At 40.4% G+C, this 19,049-nt stretch overlaps 1 protein-coding gene across 9 annotated transcripts in view; it reads right to left on the bottom strand.

Moving 5' to 3' along the window:
• Positions 1–13,508, bottom strand: part of LOC310955763 (myocyte-specific enhancer factor 2D homolog) — a 29,529-nt gene extending 16,021 nt beyond the window's left edge. For 5 of the 9 annotated variants that reach the window (XM_083925781.1, XM_083925788.1, XM_083925785.1 and 2 more), the window contains exons 1-6: positions 13,346–13,508; positions 5,844–6,240; positions 2,992–3,195; positions 2,576–2,713; positions 1,444–1,660; positions 161–217 (exon numbers count right to left, since the gene is read on the bottom strand). In XM_083925781.1, the coding sequence (XP_083781907.1) occupies positions 161–217; positions 1,444–1,660; positions 2,576–2,713; positions 2,992–3,195; positions 5,844–5,897 (670 nt within the window). In that variant the 5' untranslated portion in view covers positions 5,898–6,240; positions 13,346–13,508. The remainder of the gene's footprint in view (positions 1–160; positions 218–1,443; positions 1,661–2,575; positions 2,714–2,991; positions 3,196–5,843; positions 6,241–13,345) is intronic. The other 4 variants (XM_083925783.1, XM_083925784.1, XM_083925789.1 and 1 more) reach the window with 1 other exon arrangement.
• Between the last annotated feature and the right edge of the window lie 5,541 nt (positions 13,509–19,049).

Below are 19,049 nucleotides of genomic sequence, written 5' to 3'. Positions count from 1 at the left end.
TGGCATCCCCTGATGCCTCAAGGGACAATCACAGATGGTGCAGAGGAGGAGAGACCAGATACCAGAGGAGCTCTTAGGCGATAAAAACGAAGCAATAATATAACAATAAACTAACCTCAGGATCTGAACAAATATGGCAGTAAGGTAGTAGGATACTCACGGACTGGACTTGGGCATCCTCCGTTTGAATTATTCAGCTCGCCTCCAAGAAGAGCACCTATTGAAGAAGGAGGAAAAGGATGTGGATTGAGAAACAAAGCAACTCTACAAGGTTTCACGTTTTCTGAAACACAGAAATAAACTGTACGAACTTCTATTACTTCTGATAAAATCTGAAAAATAAGCAAGAACAACGTATTAGAATTTATACTGGCATACAATATGCTGCAGCTCTGATATGATCAAAAACTGATGTTTCCAAGGTCAACAATGACTTTTCATTCTCCACTTATTCTAAATATTTAACTACAAATTGCCAACGGAAACCCATAATGGGTATGTGTACATTTTACATTTTTATACACTGGAGGAAGTGCCAAGCCTGCCGACACACCGGGACAATATACACTTTTAACAACTGTAATTTTTCTTTATCTTATCATATTTTCACCCTTTATATTTCTTTTTCTAGTTCTTATTTTTTATTTTTCCCATTTACTCTCAGCCATTTTACTCCAGCCACCCTGTATTTCTTTACAGTACAGATATTCTATGAATAAATATGCATAAATATGATTAATTTGCATGTTTGTGTTAGCTAACGCTGCTAAACTGTTGTAACTAAACTGCTGAAGTGCAGAAGTTATTGTTCTGGTGTTTTTGGCCACAACAGCTTCAGGTGCACCTGAACACCTCTTTCTGGTCTGGAGGAGGGCCGACACTGGTTTTGCATGTAGCTGGGAAAACCAAGACGGATTTGACCAGATTTGCGATCTGGTCAGCGTAGACATATATATGCAAGTAAGATTTAAATAAAAGTCTTAAATCTCATCTGGATTTAAACGCATACATATGAAATACAAGTGTAAAAGTAAATGGAATGAGAAGCCACACTTATTGCCTCCCAATGCTTAATATTTGGTTTATATGGTTATGAACTAATAATTTAAAAATAAAATCCAAGTTGGAGGAGGAGTGCAGCAAATGTCACACATTGCAGATTAGCCCCATTAGTGCGGAGGAATGTGAACCACTCCCTGAGGAACTAATCAGCTCTTTACATGTAATGATAAGAAACTACATATAAAAACTACTGCAGGTCCATGAAAGAACAACAACTGACGACAACAGATACAACATTACAATGCTAGCAGATCGATCATCAATTGAGACAGAAGTATTCCTGGTTTCTGCAGGCTGCTTGATGGTTTAATGTCTGTTTCTTCTGGTATTTTAAAGTCTACTGACGGCTTTAGTCTTGCCACAGTGGGCTCAATCGCTCACCTGCACTGGCTGGTCGCTGTGGCAACCCAGGGGACACCGTATTTCTCTGAAGAGTCGGTTGCTGTGGTGACAGGAGGTGGGTATCCGTGAGCGATGATGATGTTACATAGGAGGTAGTTACCAGTGCGTTGCCAGGGTTACTGAACTGCAGTGTGCTTTGATTGGACGCCTGAACTGTGACTGGCATGGAGAACGTCTGGGTCGGAGCTGTCGACTGCTGCAAAGAGAATTTCACTTTTAGTCTTCCTCGTATCACAACTATCCATCTTTTCTTTCAGCCAGCAGGTGCCTACACATTAAGTGGTTTTGGCAAGCTTAAAGTGTTTTAAAAATCTAAAATCATCCAAGTCAATGTATTCGCTGGGCTCTGATGACAGGTCAGCGACACACATTTCAGAATTTATTGATTGAATTTATTTAATCATCACATCCCAATTATTATATTTCTCTAAATCCATGATGTATAGACAAAGAACCAAGTGACACCTTCATTCATGTTCAAAATAACATTATGACATTACGACATTAAGCTGAAGGTGGTTCTTGACATGAACCGCAGCAGTGATTTAATGCCACTGGTGCAGTTTGATTTAAGTGTTTATTTCAAATTTCCGTGCAGTATTTTTGCCCTTACACAGTACAGCTGAAGATCGACAAGAACGGAGAAAGAGGGTGGATGACATGCAGAAAAGGGCCAAAGGTCAGAGTCGAACCTGCACACGCTACACCCGTTGATTTAAGTGAGATAAAGATGACTGTCGTCAGCATATAGTAGTAAAAGTAAAGGCAGGAAAGACTAACAAAATGTGCAGTTTAAATGGAAAAACAGCTGTTGTTAGGTTGAAACAAAACACTCTGATGTGTCAAGAGTGGTAGTGAAGTTGGAAGAACTTTAAAATATAATGCAGTCAAGAACTATATGACCTGATACGACATTGACCAAAAAGCTGCCTTCTCTTAGTCTTCTGCAAAAGTCTCAGTATATGTGTGAAACAACCACTTAGAGGAACTTCGCCCCAGTAGCTGTTTCCTGCAGGCACTTGAGCCAAACAGAGAGCAATAGCAAACACATGTTTGTAATCTGAGTCAAGAGAGAAGCAGAACAAATGGTAATTTGAATATTATGACTTACACCGTAGCGTTTGAAGAGAACGTCCAGATCCTCTGTGGTTTTACGGAACTTTTCATCATTTAGGGGACTTTGGTCGATGGAGTCTTCACCATCCGGCTCTGGACTGTCACAACCGTTAAAGCCTTTCTTTCTCAAAGTCTATGCAAGTAAAAAAGAAAGTGATAATAGTGTCAAATCAGTCTGTTTAGTTGCTTCAAACTCAGGCTTTTGCTTGATTCTCTGGCTTCCACTTTTAAAAGCATGCCCCTAACAACCATAAATAATAATTGGCATGTTATCTCTGTTTAAGGGTTAAGTCTCCCTGTAATAATAAACGTGGCAACACAGGAATAACAATTTTTAGATGACCTAAAACTCAAGCAACTGTCAATCTTAGCTAACTCCCTCGTACACAAGCGCTGCTGTGATGGATTTACCTCAATAATATCCGCATTAGTCCGGCTCTCGTGAGGCTCGTTGTACTCCGTGTATTTGAGCAAGACCTTGTCCATGTCAGTACTGGCATACTGGAACAGCTTGTTCGCGTGGTTGAAGATGATCAGAGCAATCTCACAGTCACACAGTACACTCAGCTCGTAGGCTTTCTTCATCAAGCCAAACTTTCGCTTTGTGAAAGTCACCTGAGGGAAAACAACAGAGAAGTTGGGGAGAGGGTAACAGGGACACAGGGTGGGGAAGAAACAAAAAGGTGTTTGAGTGCCTTTATTAAAAACTAAAAAAACACCCTGAAAGTCAGACATTTAGGTGCACAAGTTGAGTTTTTCTGTGTAAAATGTTCTCACTTTACTATTTTTTCTCCAGTCTCTCTTTCTCAGGGTTGACACTTAGAGATAAATTAAACATTATTATGAATAGGTCTCCTGTGATCTACACACAAAGAAGTCTAGACCCGCAAACCAAAATTCAATTCAGTTCAGGAGAAGACGTGAATAATCTTTCTGTTGCTTAGTAATGAATGAATATATGCAGTCACATTACTGGGAGACACATCAGGTAACAAATCCAACAAATAGTATTTATAGGTGCTCTTTGGCTGTCAGATCACTGAAACAGTGGAGGCAACTGACAGCATCAATAATGCAGCATCTTGGTTTTTTGGACATTTTATGGTTCATAACTATTAGCACAACAACAAAATGATAGCCTGAGACATTGGCTTTCAAGCAAAAACAAAAAAAACAGTCACTTTTTGTTTTTTACGATTTCAATATCAGTACAACAGTGTGCACTGAAGGAAATGATCTAAATTTTAACATTTGTTGTTTGAGCCTCAATTCTTTGATGTTGTGCTAAACTAATAGAGTGTGATTTTAGGAATCACAAGGAACGCGATGGGCTTCCCTCGGTTCAGTCAAGTCTTTCTCAAGTCGCCACTGCTTCTGCCGTCACCATTAGATGTGGTCCACACAGAAATCTACTGTACTGTACATACAGTAAACACTTTGGTCCAACGAGAGATTTACATTGTAGCACAATTTTAAAAAAAGCACAGAGGACAGGCTGACAGTTTTTTTTCACTGGCTCCTAGCTAGTCCGTAATGAACTGGGCACTTTATCCATTGTCATGTGCCAACATGCGTTTTTTTTATTTTGAGTAATTTAACCATGTTTCATTGTTTCACTATCAACTAAATGATGCCGAATACAAATTATTCTAAATGTCTTACGTCGCAACAATTTAACAGATGATTTGAATCGCAACATATTCAGTATTTACTGTACAAACGGTTCCAGGATGTGTCTTCAGAGTCTGAGGTCGGAGCTTTAAGGAGGTGGGCCACAACAACAGTGATTACCAGGAAAAACCCCTAAAAAGATTGGATTAGCATTTTTTGTATGACTACTCATCTGAACCAACTGAGAAAACAAGAAAAAACATTGGTCAGGGAGCCGACCAAGAGCTAGTCTGACACAGCTGCTGTGATTTGGGCTCTAAGAGCAACAATGAGTGCAGCGGTTTACAAATCTGGGCCGCATGGCATGAAGGCCAAAAGAAAGGCGCTCATGGAAAAGACATGACACATGACAGTGTGCTTGCATATAGAAAGAAAAAAAACATGTGAATGGCTGAGAGCATGACACAAAGTATTCTGTGGTGTGATGAAACCATAATTTAACTTTTCAGCAGAGACACAAAGCACTTTGTTTGGCAGAAGCCAAACTCATCCAACACCGTCCCTACTGTGAAGTGGGGTGGCAGCCTCATGCAGTGACGACTTGTGAGGAGAAAGGAAACAACAAATTGAGCTGAAAAAGGCGAAATTCTCCAGGACAGCCTATTGTAGAGTATTTCAGACCTTTTACTGCAGCAAATGTACATATTTGAATGGGACACAATGACACAAGCACAAAGCCAAATCAAAAATAGAGCAGATTCAGAATGAGAAAAACTCTTCCATACAGCTGAGTTCCCCTAAAACATAAAATATGCCTATCAGTAAACAGCACACATTTCTTATCATTTTCACATGTTGATGATGAGTTTGTTTTAAGGAATATTCAACGTTTCATTAGTTGGGTAGGTATTCGGTTTTCAATTTTAGTATTTGGATATTTGTTGTTTTTTATAACAAAATCCTTAAAATAAGTATGCCTTTAATTAAATCGAAAGACACGTGTTGCAGCAGAGTGTTTGCATTTCAGCTCAGTGTGAAAGTCTTGCATGTGTTTTGCTGTCATTTATGGTTACTCTCTTTTTCCCTCCTCACGCTGCGGATGGGTGCAGCAGAGAGCAGCTGCAGGACAGTGGCGAGGTCTGTGTGGTTTTACTGTCGCAGCCTGGAGTTGTTTTCAGGTGATTTGATGAAGATAAACAGTGTTTACGACCCAGCGTAATGCCATAGTGCTGGCCAGCTCCTTCACGGTTCATCTAGTTCTGGATACTCAATGTTGATACCGAATATCCGAAGTTCAATAAGTGGCCTTCGGGAGAGCCCTGTTTAGCGCTCTACTCCTAACTTCAATCAATAAAATTAAGTTTAGCAGTATTAAGAACACATTAACTGGCATTTTACGAACCAAAAACGCTAATTATTCAATTGATTACTCCTGCATCTAAACACAATACAGTCCAAAATTTTAAATCACAAGCTAATGAGTAGAAAAGATTATAAATCTGATCAGGTATTTTATACCAACTTGAGGTTTCTATACTCTGAGCTACAGACATATCTTAGCAGGTCATCAGAATAATCAAGTATCAAGATACTTGTTGGTTGCATCCCTCATCCATAAAAACGAGCCACGGAAAAGTAAAACTAAGACTCACCTGCTTGTTCCTTTCATCAGTGATCCGTTGGATCTGAATCTTTTTCCTACCCATGATGCTTTGCAGTTGTGAAGACAAATGTTATAGTCAGTCAAGTGAAGAAACGCCTCTCAGAGGGTGAGAGAGGAAGTGCAGCCTTCGAACTCTTAGTTCAGCCCAAGAACATTCAGACACAGTCATGCATCCGAAGATACACGTGCACACACATTTCTCTGCCCAGGTGCAGTGAGGCAACGCTGTCAACTCCTTTAAACGACGGGCGGCAAGAGTGATTGGTGGGTGCTGCGGAGATGTGTGACGTTGAGGCGTGGAGGTCCTCAGTTCATTTTTTGTTCAACGGGGCAAAAGTGGCAAACTTCCTTGCAGCTGCTGTGGTGAGGGGGATGTCGCTCCTCTCCTGCAAGAGACAGAGAGATTACTCAAATATCCCAAACATCAGAACAAGACGTGGGAGGAAATTACATCAATTGATGAGGATGATGCGTTCATAAATCAATAAATCATCATGTCATGTGAGAGGTGAATTGACAATCTATCTAAATGAACTTGACAACAACGAAGACAAAAATGCTGTCTAATTAATACAACAAGGGCGTCACAGACACACACACAGTGGAAATTTTAAAAAAGTATTTGCGGGGCGACATTCGCCGCCACAGTCTAAAAAATGTGAATGAGCCCAGAATAAAATTCAAACAGTAATCATCACTTTGTGTCAACGGGTAAACAAAAAGCTCACTTTTGTTATTATTGTCAGTGCATTTCTGCACCGTTTGTGTGAGTGTGTGTTAGAGATGGGAAAGGAAATTAACTGACTTGAATGACAATAATGATGACTTAATGCAGGATAAGGATATTGGCCTAAACTGGTAAGTATAATTGTTTTAGGGGCTTTCTCGTCCCTCTTCATTTCTGACACTGGACACACGTTAATGCATCTGTTAGCCAACACTTTGTACCAGAATTACAATATATGCACCATATAATTTGGTTAATTCCAACCTTCACTATGATGAAGCAACAAACATGTCAAGGGGGAAGGCACTTGATGAAATAGGTTTTCGATTTGATCTGATTTGACTCCCATGAGCACCTGTCAGCAGAAGTTAGGGTTCACTCAAGTACACTTCAGCAGGTACATTACAATCAAAGGTGGTGGATGTACACACCTAGACATACAACAAAAGCAATGACAGCCCTAACAATGACCTTAAAATCCCAAACGGATGACAGCTTCATAAATAAGTGATGATTAAATGACTGAGGTTTTTATTTTTTGCTTCTCTTTAGCTGCGTCTAAAATCACTTCCTACATACTACCTAGCAGACAACAATATCTAGTTTCCAACACTTTCCCACAATGGCAGGTACTTTACATTAAAAAGCCCAGAATGCATAACTTCACCTTTGCAGAAGTTATAGTTATGTGACATTATACCAGTCAGTCGTGAGGCAGATGATGATTTGTAACTACATAGAGCAGCCACAAAAGACACCTATGATGACACTGGAATGGGTGAATGTGGTGTGTGTACTGTAAAGCGCTTTGAGTGGCCGGAAGACTACATATTACCAAGGTCTGCAGGCCATGAATAAGAAATCTAAATAATGAACTTACGATGAAAAAGCCTTGAGGAGAACCTCTACATTCAGTCTCCGTCATGTTACACACTACCTGAGCTGTTGGGGTTGAAGAATTAATTGTTCCCAAAGTGATTTTCCTGCATGCATTACTGCAGAGGAGTTCTGATTTAATATTTGCAAGAGTTTTTAATGTATCACTGCTGGCATGTATAATAAATATTAAGACATGAATATACTACTGCAGTTACAACAGTTTCTCTTTGCTTAGTTGTGTCAACATGACATTTGCAAAATACAGTAAACAACTGCACATATTCATCCTTTAAATACTTCTATAACTGTGACCTAGGGCTGCAGTAGTGTTGCACAGTTAATCATATAATTATCACAATTCGAGCAACAGTTAATTAAACTTGGTCAGGTGTGTGATGCTGATGCATTGCCTTTAGGGTGCATGTTCTTGTGCATTAAATCAAGCGCTCCCTGAAGCTGAAGGTATGGTCGCTCATTAGAAGATAGACAGATAATACAGTAATTGGCAGCTGATCTGACAATTGATTAATGATTTCGTTTTTGAAGCAGAAATGCCAAACCTGACCTGGTTTGAGCTTCTCAAATGTGAGGATCTCCTCCTGATTTAAGTGTAAGATACCACCTCGAGCTCTGTGACACAATAGTGAGCACTTTTTTACTATTTTATAGACAAAAACAAGAATATTAGTCTGATTAATTGATGGTGAAAATATCGTATAGTTGCAGCGCTGTGCACAAATTCCCTGGCCTATCCTCAGTGTTTTTGTGTTTAATATTCTTGATCAAGGCCACCTCTGGAGGTGAAAATGAGGTGGTGAGTGCAAATGGATCTCAAAGCTACATTTTCCCAGTCTCACTGCTGTATTGAAAACTGGAAACAAAAGAAGACTTTTACATTTTTTAAATACAATAGCTTCCCTAAAACCCATTCTCCTTCCTACACAAAGGCTCAGTCCTGTGGCATCGTGATAGGTTTTCCTCCAGTCTTGACCCTCCATGTCCTCGCTCTCCTGTGGGATTGTTGTTAGGCCAGACGGAAAAAAATTGAAAACGCCAGTGGAGTGCACATGGGTCCTCCACTAACCACATTTCAACACTTCAGAGCGTCCAGCTTGAGAATTAATCAGAAGTTGTAATAAAATCCAGCACATTAGGTTCAAGTCTCAGTGTCATGTGTCAGCGCCATGTCTTACGTCAACAGCAGCATGTGAAACATCAGCCTTCTGTATCAACCATATCTATTTTTAGCAATCCGTTTTCCCGTTTCTGTCTGCTTGCTCACTAATTCTAAGTCACAATGGTTGCACTGATTCAATACAACAGATCGGAATCAGCACAAATCAAGTTTCGGACAATAAATTGTTTATTTTTCATTATTAAAAAATCTGTCACTATTCATTTGTAGTGACTTCTATTTATTGAGGTATACATACATACAAAAAGAGAACACTGGTATCAGGATAGTTACTGGAAACTGGAAATGTGAAAAGTTGGAGCAGTGCATCCACAGTTTTTACGCAACATTTGGTGTTACGTTGTCACAACTGGCTCAGGTTGGACTGCATTTCCTGTAAGGTCAGCCTATCGTTGCAGGGGTGTTACTGTGACGATAAAGCTCGCAACTAAAGATGGAACAATTGGTTGATTAATCGATTGACAGAAAAATAAATTGGCAACTATTTTTATGATCGAAAAATAGTGAAAGGCTGCAAAAATATCTTCAGGTTACAGATTCTGAGATGGTAGGATTTGCTGCCTCTCTTTGTAATTAACAGAATAACTTTGGGTTTTGGACCTATGAAGATGTCACTGGGCAACGCAAAGTCCTTTTTATTCACTCCTATTTGACATATCATGGACCGAACTATTCCTTCATGTCAATCTTGCCCCAAGTCTTATTTTGGACTGGCCAATAGTCAAAAACCCAAATACTTTCAATTAACAGTGAGGAAAGCTGAAAATCCTCTCATTTAAGAAGTGAATCTTTGGCATTTCTACTTGATAAATGACTTAAATGCTAATTATATCCTGCAAGTCAAATAATTTTTTCAACAGTATATCGTAGCTTCCATCAGCTCAAATTGGCACGTTCAGATGGGAATTGCTGCTGTAGAAGATGGATGGGGTGGCCAATTCATTGGTTATAATCCCGTCAAAAAAGTTAATTTATATTTGAGGTTCCAAGTGCATTACGGTGTTTATTACCACAAATCTTTTCTGTGATGGCAGCAAAGTAATAAAGACCTTAAAAGTTATCATATTCCCTTTAATGAAATCCATTATCAAACAATAATATACACAGACTAGCAATTAATTTTGACAGCCTGTAAAACTGATACAAATAATGTATGATGTGTTTTGTGCTGTGCCTACATGTAGCTGTTCATACATTATGTATATGTGCTCACAGCAGCTCAGCACATCATAATAGATCATTCATTAACGGCTACTGCAAGGCACCGACTCTAAACAATTACCGCAAGAAAACATGCAGAAATATCCCACTGCAAGAGGGGAAAATGATTAAAAACAACTCTTCCTTGCTGACTCTACTAACTTTGCCACTGTGAAGCTACAATATTATCTTTGATTAGCCGTGAATTGGCCAGAAAGGGGGCTAACCTGCAGGGCCTCAGTCTAGCCTCCCTCTCCCTGACTGCCCTCTGCATGGCTGCCCCCTCATTACTGTAATTGACACGTTCATCCCTCCTCCTCCCCCTTAAGGCGCTGATGGCTCAATTAGGAGCTGGCCGTAGGACTGATTGGACGCCAAGATAATGAGGTTGCCGCTCGGCTAAAACTGAGCCCTGCATCCAGCCGAACCAAGCTCACTCTGTGACATATGGGAAGCCAAGGAAGCAGAAAAGACAAGACCATCCAAAGACACTACATTGAAGTGGATAATAGTGGAAAAATGAATGACTTTTGGCTGGACCAGGCATGCTCACCTCATTATCTTTAAGAGGGCGTGCATTTGGTCACTATGGTTAAAAAGGTGACCCATGCACATGTTATACGAATCATCCAAGTGATGGTTATGCAACCCTTGAATATTGTTCTGATGAAGGAGAGCACAATCAAGCTCATGGTAGGCATCTGTCTGTTTTGGAGGAGTGTAATTAGTGGCTGTGACCTTTAGCGGATTATGCACTAGCCAATGAAATGTGCCAAAGCCCTGAGATAAATGGTCGGAGCCTCAAACATGACTTGCAGTGGGGTTTGCCCATCCACAGCTCTCAGACAAGGGTTTAGAGCGGCCTTAATGAAACAATCTCCGCTCCCTGATGATGGACAACGTTGATTTGCATGCACACAGTCTTTGCATCAACCTTTCACCTGACAATAACAAGGATCATGTAGTGATAAAAGATTAATATGCTCATATCAGCTCCAACACGCAATTAGAGCAGATTTCTCACCTTTCTTTTCAGCAGACATCGATGCGCTAATTATTTTCTCCACTGATTCATCTAAAAAGTGTCCGAAAATAGTGAAAATGCGAGCTAGAACTTGGATTTCCAGGTGGCATCTTCAAATTCCTTATTTTTTATCTGACATCAGTCCTAACCCCAAGCAATGAGTTTATAGTCACCTAAAAAAGAAATTGGAGTAGCTGAAATCAGATAATGTTTGTCATATTTGATTTGAGAATGTCTTAATTATGAAAAAATCTAACTAATTAAACAACTATTCATTCCAGCTCTGAATCACACTATTTACTTTTGATATAGCTGCCACTTTCCTCAGAATATCACACAATATTGTTCCTTGAACCTGACCACACTAGAAATTTACAGTATTTCCAGTTCTGCATGAATGTCTTTTTTCTAAATGTTGGAGTTGTGTTATAAGCCTCTACTTGATAATAAGCTGCTGCGACCACGAAAGGATAAACACAATATTAGACAAAATTGACTGCTTTCGCAAAACATTAACTCAAAGCATAATATCCACCCAATTAACCAGTTTTAATAATAACAATCTTTTTCATGTCTCATTTAACTCTTTTGCATTTGGATTATTTTCCCCTCATGTCTTGCTATAAAATACCCATTAGCAGACAAATCAATGAAAGCCCTGAGGTCTTATTGTACGTCTTCCATTTAACAGCATCAAAAGGAGACATGAGGAAAGTAAATCTTATCACCCTGGTAAACCTTTGAGTTGTTAAGAGAAGAGGAAATAAATTACAACTTTCCATAAACATCTGAAGTGTTTCAACCAACATAGGGTGACAGAAACAGGGAATGACAGATGTCTCCAACTGCATTTATACTGTACATTTAAAGTGTTTCATGTTTCCTTTCTGTTTATATTTCGATCATCAAATGTATTCTTGTCTCTCCTCTGACTCTCTTTTAAAATATATATTTGTTATTTTAAATAAAATATGTACTGCAACACTATAAATCTGGTGCCAAACCAACAAATATCATTAATTGTTTGATTCATTGTCTGTCTTGTTTGGCCTTATTAGACCCTAGAGACAAGATTTCAAACTCCCGTGATACTAAGCATTCAAGACCTGAACGCAACCTTCAGGAAATGCTGCAGCAGACTTTTAAGAAACCCTGGGTTGATTTAATTCTGTTCATCTTGGCAACCACTCCCGGCTTTGTCAGCTGAGTCTGACCCATAGGAAGTTCAAGTTTCGACAACGCTGTTATTTCAAGCATTTTTAATAAAAAACTTCTGTTGATGATACTGTAGCAAAGTTTTTTGGGGGCAGCCAAGTTGTTGATCCTGCTGTTAGGGAAGCTGAGAAAACGGGAAATAAGGAGAACTTGGCTGTGACTTCAGCAGCAAATACAAAACTCATATTACGCATTATGATAAAGATGCCGCTGGTGGAGAACAGACTGGTGAAATGTGTTATCTACTGTATGCTCTCAATCACTGGGACTGTACTACCTTCAGATGTTGATATGAGTCCCTCCATGGGGGATTGCACACGGCGGTGTCACTCTGTCAAACTGGCCTATTTCTTGCCCAACAGCTACCAAAGCTGGGATGGCACAGAAAAATCATGGCTGATTTCCAGAGCACTGGATGCATATACAGCCGCCAGGCTGCACCAGTGTCCTAATTTGACTTAAGGCATATGTTAAATACAGTACAGTAAAAACAACAACATGCAAATACACCAGCATCTATCTGGCAATATTTATATGACTGTCTTTTGCACTAAATCTCATCACTACACACAAACCTAAACCATTGCCAGGGAAATATAATCATTTTCCTTGAGGCTCGGTTACAAAAACCCAGCTGGATGAGCAGCTTTGAACAATAGATCTCTTATATACGTGTCTGTTTACTCCTTAATTAAACCACTGACCATGTTAGAGCTCGTATGTGGAGTCCACCACACGAGGTTAAAAAAATTTTGAGCAGGACTCAGGGCTGTATCCTATAACATTGTGACAGATGGAGTCTGGAGACTTGAGTAGGCCCACTGACGACAGACAGGTACCGTACAGGGTCTGATTTGACAGGTTGGAAGCTAATACTGCTGTCAAATAGCGTGTCCTGATTTTTACCGAACCAAAAAAACCCTCATTGAACACACCACAGCCGGGGTTGAATCAGAGAGCAAAGGACGAGCTCTCTAAAACAGGCCATTTCACAATGTTCAAGTTACCAGTCGACCGACAGCCATTACCTTCCTTTCACTCTCCATATAACTGCGAGCTGTAGCAAGCACTACTTTCAATTACATTACACACATTTCTGTATTCATAATAACAATATACTTTATTGTATACTAATATAAAGCAGTACACCGATGCTTAATTACTTAGTTATATTTAAATCATAAAGCAAAGCAGGTCTTGATCTGTAGCGGAGAGAAAAGACGCAAGAAGGAAATGTATCACTCCACTTACCCTGAAATATAGCTGATAAAAAGCCGAAAACAGGCCTGTCGCCACGCCCTCCGCAAGTATTAAAATCTTAATAAAGAAGCGTTAATTAATTACGCTGAAGCGACGTCTCTGTTTACATGAATCCGCGGCATTTTACCCCTGTAATGTTGAAGTAACTAAACTGTCCACCCAGGCGATACAGTGTAGCCAGTGTACCGCCGACGTCATTGACATTAGCCCGTGATTGATCCGTTGGACATCCAATGAGAAGCTGACGTGCGAGCCGCGCGTCCAATCAGAGCGCGGTGTCGCAAAAGTGGGCCGGTCTTCATGAGAGGACATGACGGAGGTGACGGCCATGTTCTGCAATTGTGTTTGTATCCCTCCGCTTCAGTATTTACCTTTTGCATGATTTTGCATGTGGGGAAAATGTCACTGTAGCCCCGCTGTGCCCTGCCTGCTTTCCATAAGAGAGCGCCCGCTAGGCCGTTTGTTTTCCACGACTGTCACCACCACAGACCCGTAAAGCGGCGGACAACCGACTGTAAAGGTTTTTTAAAGAGAGAAATGGTTAGTGTTGGGAGGCGTTAATCGTTTAAATTGTTCTCCCAGCCCTTCCTTTATTATGCAATCAGACGTTGTGGCATCATGACTACAATAGCCTGCTGATATGAGGTTTTTCCTGCTAGTCGCCTTGTGAAAAAACACATGAACAGCTGCAATACAATCTGTAAGCTATAGTATTTTAGACAGTGCACACATTGTACTTTTGACATGTTAGTGTAGTCTTACTGTACATAGGCCTACAGTACTCTCACATAAAACCGCCTCTGTATGCAGATCATAGACAGTCTAAAGACAGTAATGCAGACTTATGTATAATCCAGGCTATTACAGGGCCGGATAAATGCACTAGAGGGTCCTGGGCGCAAAATGACCTATAGGTGGCTCCCTAATTCCCCCCACCCAAATCCTCTTCCCACTCACTCACTCATCTTCAACCGCTTATCTGAGATCAGGTCACAGGGGTAGCAGCTTTAGCGGGGGACCCCAAACTTCCCTTTCCCGGGCCACATTAACCAGCTCTAACTGGGGGATCCTGAGGAGTTCCCAGGCCAGTGTGGAGATATAATCTCTCCACCTAGTCCTGGGTCTTCCCCGAGGCCTCCTCCCAACTGGACGTGTCTGGAACATCTCCCTAGGGAGGCGCCCAGGGGGCATCCTTACTAGATGCCCAAACCACCTCAACTGGCTCCTTTCAACGCAAAGGAGCAGCAGCTCTACTCCGAGTTCCTCACGGATGGCTGAACTTCTCACCCTATCTCTAAGGGAGACTCCAGCCCCCCTCCGGAGGAAACCCATTTCGGCCGCTTGTACCTGCGAACTCGGCTGCGAACTGATCCAGTGAGTGCTAAAGGTCACTGACCGACGACGCCATCAGGACCACATCATCTGCAGAAAGCAGAGATGAGATCCTCAACTGCAACCCCTCCCCAACACTACTATGCCTCAATATCCTGTCCATGAAAATCACAAACAGGATTGGTGACAGAGCGCAGCCCTGGTGGAGGCCGACCCCTACCGGGAACGAATGCGACTTACTGCCTAGGATCCGGACACAGCTCTCGCTTTGGGCGTACAGAGATTGGATGGCCCTGAGAAGTGACCCCCTCACCCCATACTCCCGCAGCACGCCCCGGGGGACCCGGGCAATGCCAAAGTTTCAATTATCTGATTACAGATTATTTGGCTATTTAATACACACCCTTCTCACCAAAAAAATACCTTATAGGTCAGTTGGGCAAGCAGTTTGTTGTTGGACGCCAACCTCTAGTGGCCGTAGTAATAACCGTGGGAGTAAACGAGAAAGTAAGGTGATGTAGTTATAAGAACCATAAACTGCTTATGTTGTAGGTTGGGGTGATGGATGGGTCAAATCAACACAGGGCTTTCACACAGGGGAATTAATGACATTTCTGAAGCTAACCAACTTCCACCCATCACGTAGTTACGTCCATATCATTTTAAGCCAATCCATGATCTTTTTCTAACCCTAAACCCAAACCACATAGTTTGGTTGCTTTAACTACAATAATGTTATTTCAAAATGTTAAATACAACAGTCACATGTAACAGTCACGTGATCACCACAATTACGTCTTTCATAGTGTGACCAATTCTCAGCGTTAAATAGATCTGTCTTGTATGTAATTTTTGGAGTTATTTGCAATCTCCCGATTCTGTCATGTAGGTACAAGGATTTGTTTATACAGTATAACATTATCTGCCCTGTCTTAGTTTTGACACAGGGCATCACAACAACAATTAAATCCAATTACTGCAAAATAATTGCCAAACCGCAGCCTTCATTGGCCCCAGGGCAGCTGCATCCCTTATACTTCCACCCTGTATACAGTATCTGACCTGCACACAGAAAGTTTTAAGTCCAGCTCTTGCGTGTATATATTAGTTATAGGTTTAAGTTTGTTTATATGTTACGTTTTCATTTGTATCCTCCTGTAAATTTGTTCTCTGCATTAACAGGAGACAGATTTTTGTTTGAATGCCAATAAACCTGATTCTGATGTTCAGGGTGCATTTACATGTGTTGTTTTGATCATTATGAACAAGCGGTTTGGGACACGATGCTGAAAATGGTCTGTTGTCCCTGTCAGCCAAAAAACATCTTATTATCACGCCCAATTGCATTCAATTGGGTTCTGCAGACAGCGAGTGACTGTAGCTTGTTAGCCTGCTGGCTGCAGTATCTGTCCAGTTCTTTTCAATTAGAAATACTGCGAGACCTCATGAAGGAGTTTTGGAGAAGAAATTTAGTATACCTGTCAAGCTATAGCTGTTGTCTCCCTGAGTTTTTATGAAATCTGAAAAGTTTTAATGTTTTGGAAACAGAAATTTAACAGAATGAGTACCCTGAGAAACCCTGGTTGGTCTCATGGGTGTCTGAGTCAACGATGAAACTGCATGATCTGTTTCTGCACTTTATAGTTCCGCATTTTGTAAAAATACTAGTTAGATAAACTGATACCAATTTCCATGTTTGTATGCTAAACATAAAGCTATAGCCAGCAGGTACTTAGCTTAGCATAAAGACTAAAAACAAGAGGGAATGCCTGTCCTTACTCAGGCAAGGTAAAAAAAAAAAAAATCTGTCAGCCACCATCTCTAAATCTGACGACATCAGGGCTGTGACTCTTCTCGTCTAAGTCAAGAAAATAAGTGTATTTGCGATATTGTTAAAGGATTTACTCAATCCAGAACAACACAAAGGGGGTAGGTTGCAAATTTTAAACATGTTACAATATATTTAATTAAGTTATCCCGGTCTTGACGGTTGACTCTCATATCAGTGGAAAAGCACTGGGTACAATACATCCTGTAACTGAGATCACACTGATGTCCAGGGAGTTGAAAAAAACAACAACCGTGCTTTTAAAAAGCGCAGTATTATAGTAATGTGCTGCCTGCATTAATCTACTTTCCTCTGGGTTTCTAGGCAGACTTAGAAGACCTGTCCTAGTTTAAAAACAAATGCTGCATCAGATCCAGTGCTGCGGCCCACTGGGAATAGAGTGGCTGACAGAGATAAAACACAGGAAATCTTGGAAAAACGCCTCATAAGAGACATCTTGGATTAGAAACACAGTATCAAAAGCTGGCTTGATATGTTGGATTGAAACCCACAAGCTACAAATAGGCATAAAGATGAGTCAGGCATGGACATCACTATGGAGCAGGAGTCCAGTGAAGTAGAATAGTTAGGCAGCAGAGGAAATGAAGAACCAGGTCTGCCCTTGTGGATGCAGGAAAGAAACCATGTCAAAAAGGACCCAAATGATCCAAAGAAAAGCAGCTGTGGATTACAAAAATCCTGCGGTGACCCCTCTGACCTGGAAGTTTGGAAAAGTTCATAGAAGTCATTTGAATGAAGTAAACTCAAAGTCTGTAGCATAATAGTGTCCAGAGGCAGACACGAGAAATGAAATACAGGTCACAGAGGGCAGAGAGATCGAGCAACAGAGGAAAGAAAAGTTCAGCTGAAGAAACTACACAAAGAATCGGCCTCAGGCTCCTCAAAAGAAGAGAGTGGGCATCTGTTAAATGTTCACGGTTTAGTGTGGTGACTGCAGATCTGTTGGAAAGGCAGATTAATTGTAAAGTTGGTGGTTTGGTCTGTGAGCCACTGTTGTTGGACTGTCCTTAGGCTAAACATCAAACCCCAAATTTCAGAAACTATAACTGTGAACCATGAAACTGCACACAGGGGAGGCAGTTCAACTGTTTAACGTTAAAACGGTCGCTTTCTAGCATTAAAAAAACAAAGTGGATGTGAAAAAAGCAGAGGATCTAAATCAATGCAAGATATGAATAATACTTTAGTTTTGTTTTTGAATTTATGATATAAAAAAAAGGAGAAGGTTGACTCACACACAGCTACAAAATGTCAAGGATGACTCAATAACGTCCAAGGCTTATTTCCATTGTGGAAACTCGTTTCACAAGAGAGAGAGTGAAGTAAAGAGTCGATAGCAGCTTATCTGAAAAGAGATTCAGTCAAGTGCTGGGTGAAAAGCATATTTGATAATGCTTTTGGACCGTTTTAAAACCATAATAGTGTTCTCAAGAAGAAGAAGAAGAAGAAGAAGAAGAAGAAGAAGAAGAAGAAGAAGAAGAAGAAGAAGAAGAAGAAGAAGAAGAAGAAGAAGAAGAAGAAGAAGAAGAAGAAGAAGAAGAAGAAGAAGAAGAAGAAGAAGAAGAAGAAGAAGAAGAAGAAGAAGAATTCCTTTATTCGTCCCGCAATGGGGAAATTCAATTTTCACTCTATTCTGTCATTAAAATAGACACGGATAGGTGGACAATAACTGTTTCTCCTTATCAGCTCCATGCCACTGTTGCTAACATTAGCTCCATGCTACTTGCATTAATTCAATTTAAGAGGCAAATACAGACAGTATGAATATGCAGTTGACACCTCACAATATATTAATGCAATGTGACAACACCACAAATAACAGCCTAGAATTACATTACAGTTGACACAAACACGTCTTTGACACCCTCTCAACAAATATATAATTATATAAGATTTATAAAGGTTGCATGTATTAGAGGACTGATTCACACTTTTATTCCACAGTTATTGTTTTCAGTTGAAATCAGCTTTCATGTGGATAAAATGCTCAATCAGGAAAAATCCCCGACGAGGTGTTCATCAGGAATGAATATATGAACACATCTAAGGGCATTATCCTGCTTACACCATGGGCACTTCCCAAAGAAAAGAAATGAACAGGTAGTTTCACTGGCTGACTGACTTAGCAGGCGTCCATTATCAGGATAAATGGACACGCTGCAGCCAATCAGGATAGAGTATTCAACCAGACCGTAGTTGGGTTGAGAAGAAAACTGTTTATGGATACAATAACGTGGTAATGTCTGTTTTTGGTTAATCCAGCAAATACAACACTCGATAAATGAAGGTGCTTCACTGCATTAATGCAAAAAATGATACAACTTTTAAACAGTCTATCGAGATGTTAAAGAGAGAGCTACGACAGTATGGCGAAACCTCTTAGGGTTGATAAATGTTTATTGTGTCACAGTTTATATACTGTAAATGCAGCCATATAACCATGATCATCAAGTCCTCCTGATCAAAGGGCAGCATGAAAAGAAAGTTTACAGTTTGATAAATGTGTTTCCATCC

This window comes from Echiichthys vipera (assembly GCF_963691815.1).
Source record: "Echiichthys vipera genome assembly, chromosome: 13".
NCBI classification, from domain to species: Eukaryota; Metazoa; Chordata; class Actinopteri; order Perciformes; family Trachinidae; genus Echiichthys; species Echiichthys vipera.
Note: the sequence above shows the minus strand (reverse complement) of the source record. Positions and strands in the feature narration are given on the sequence as shown.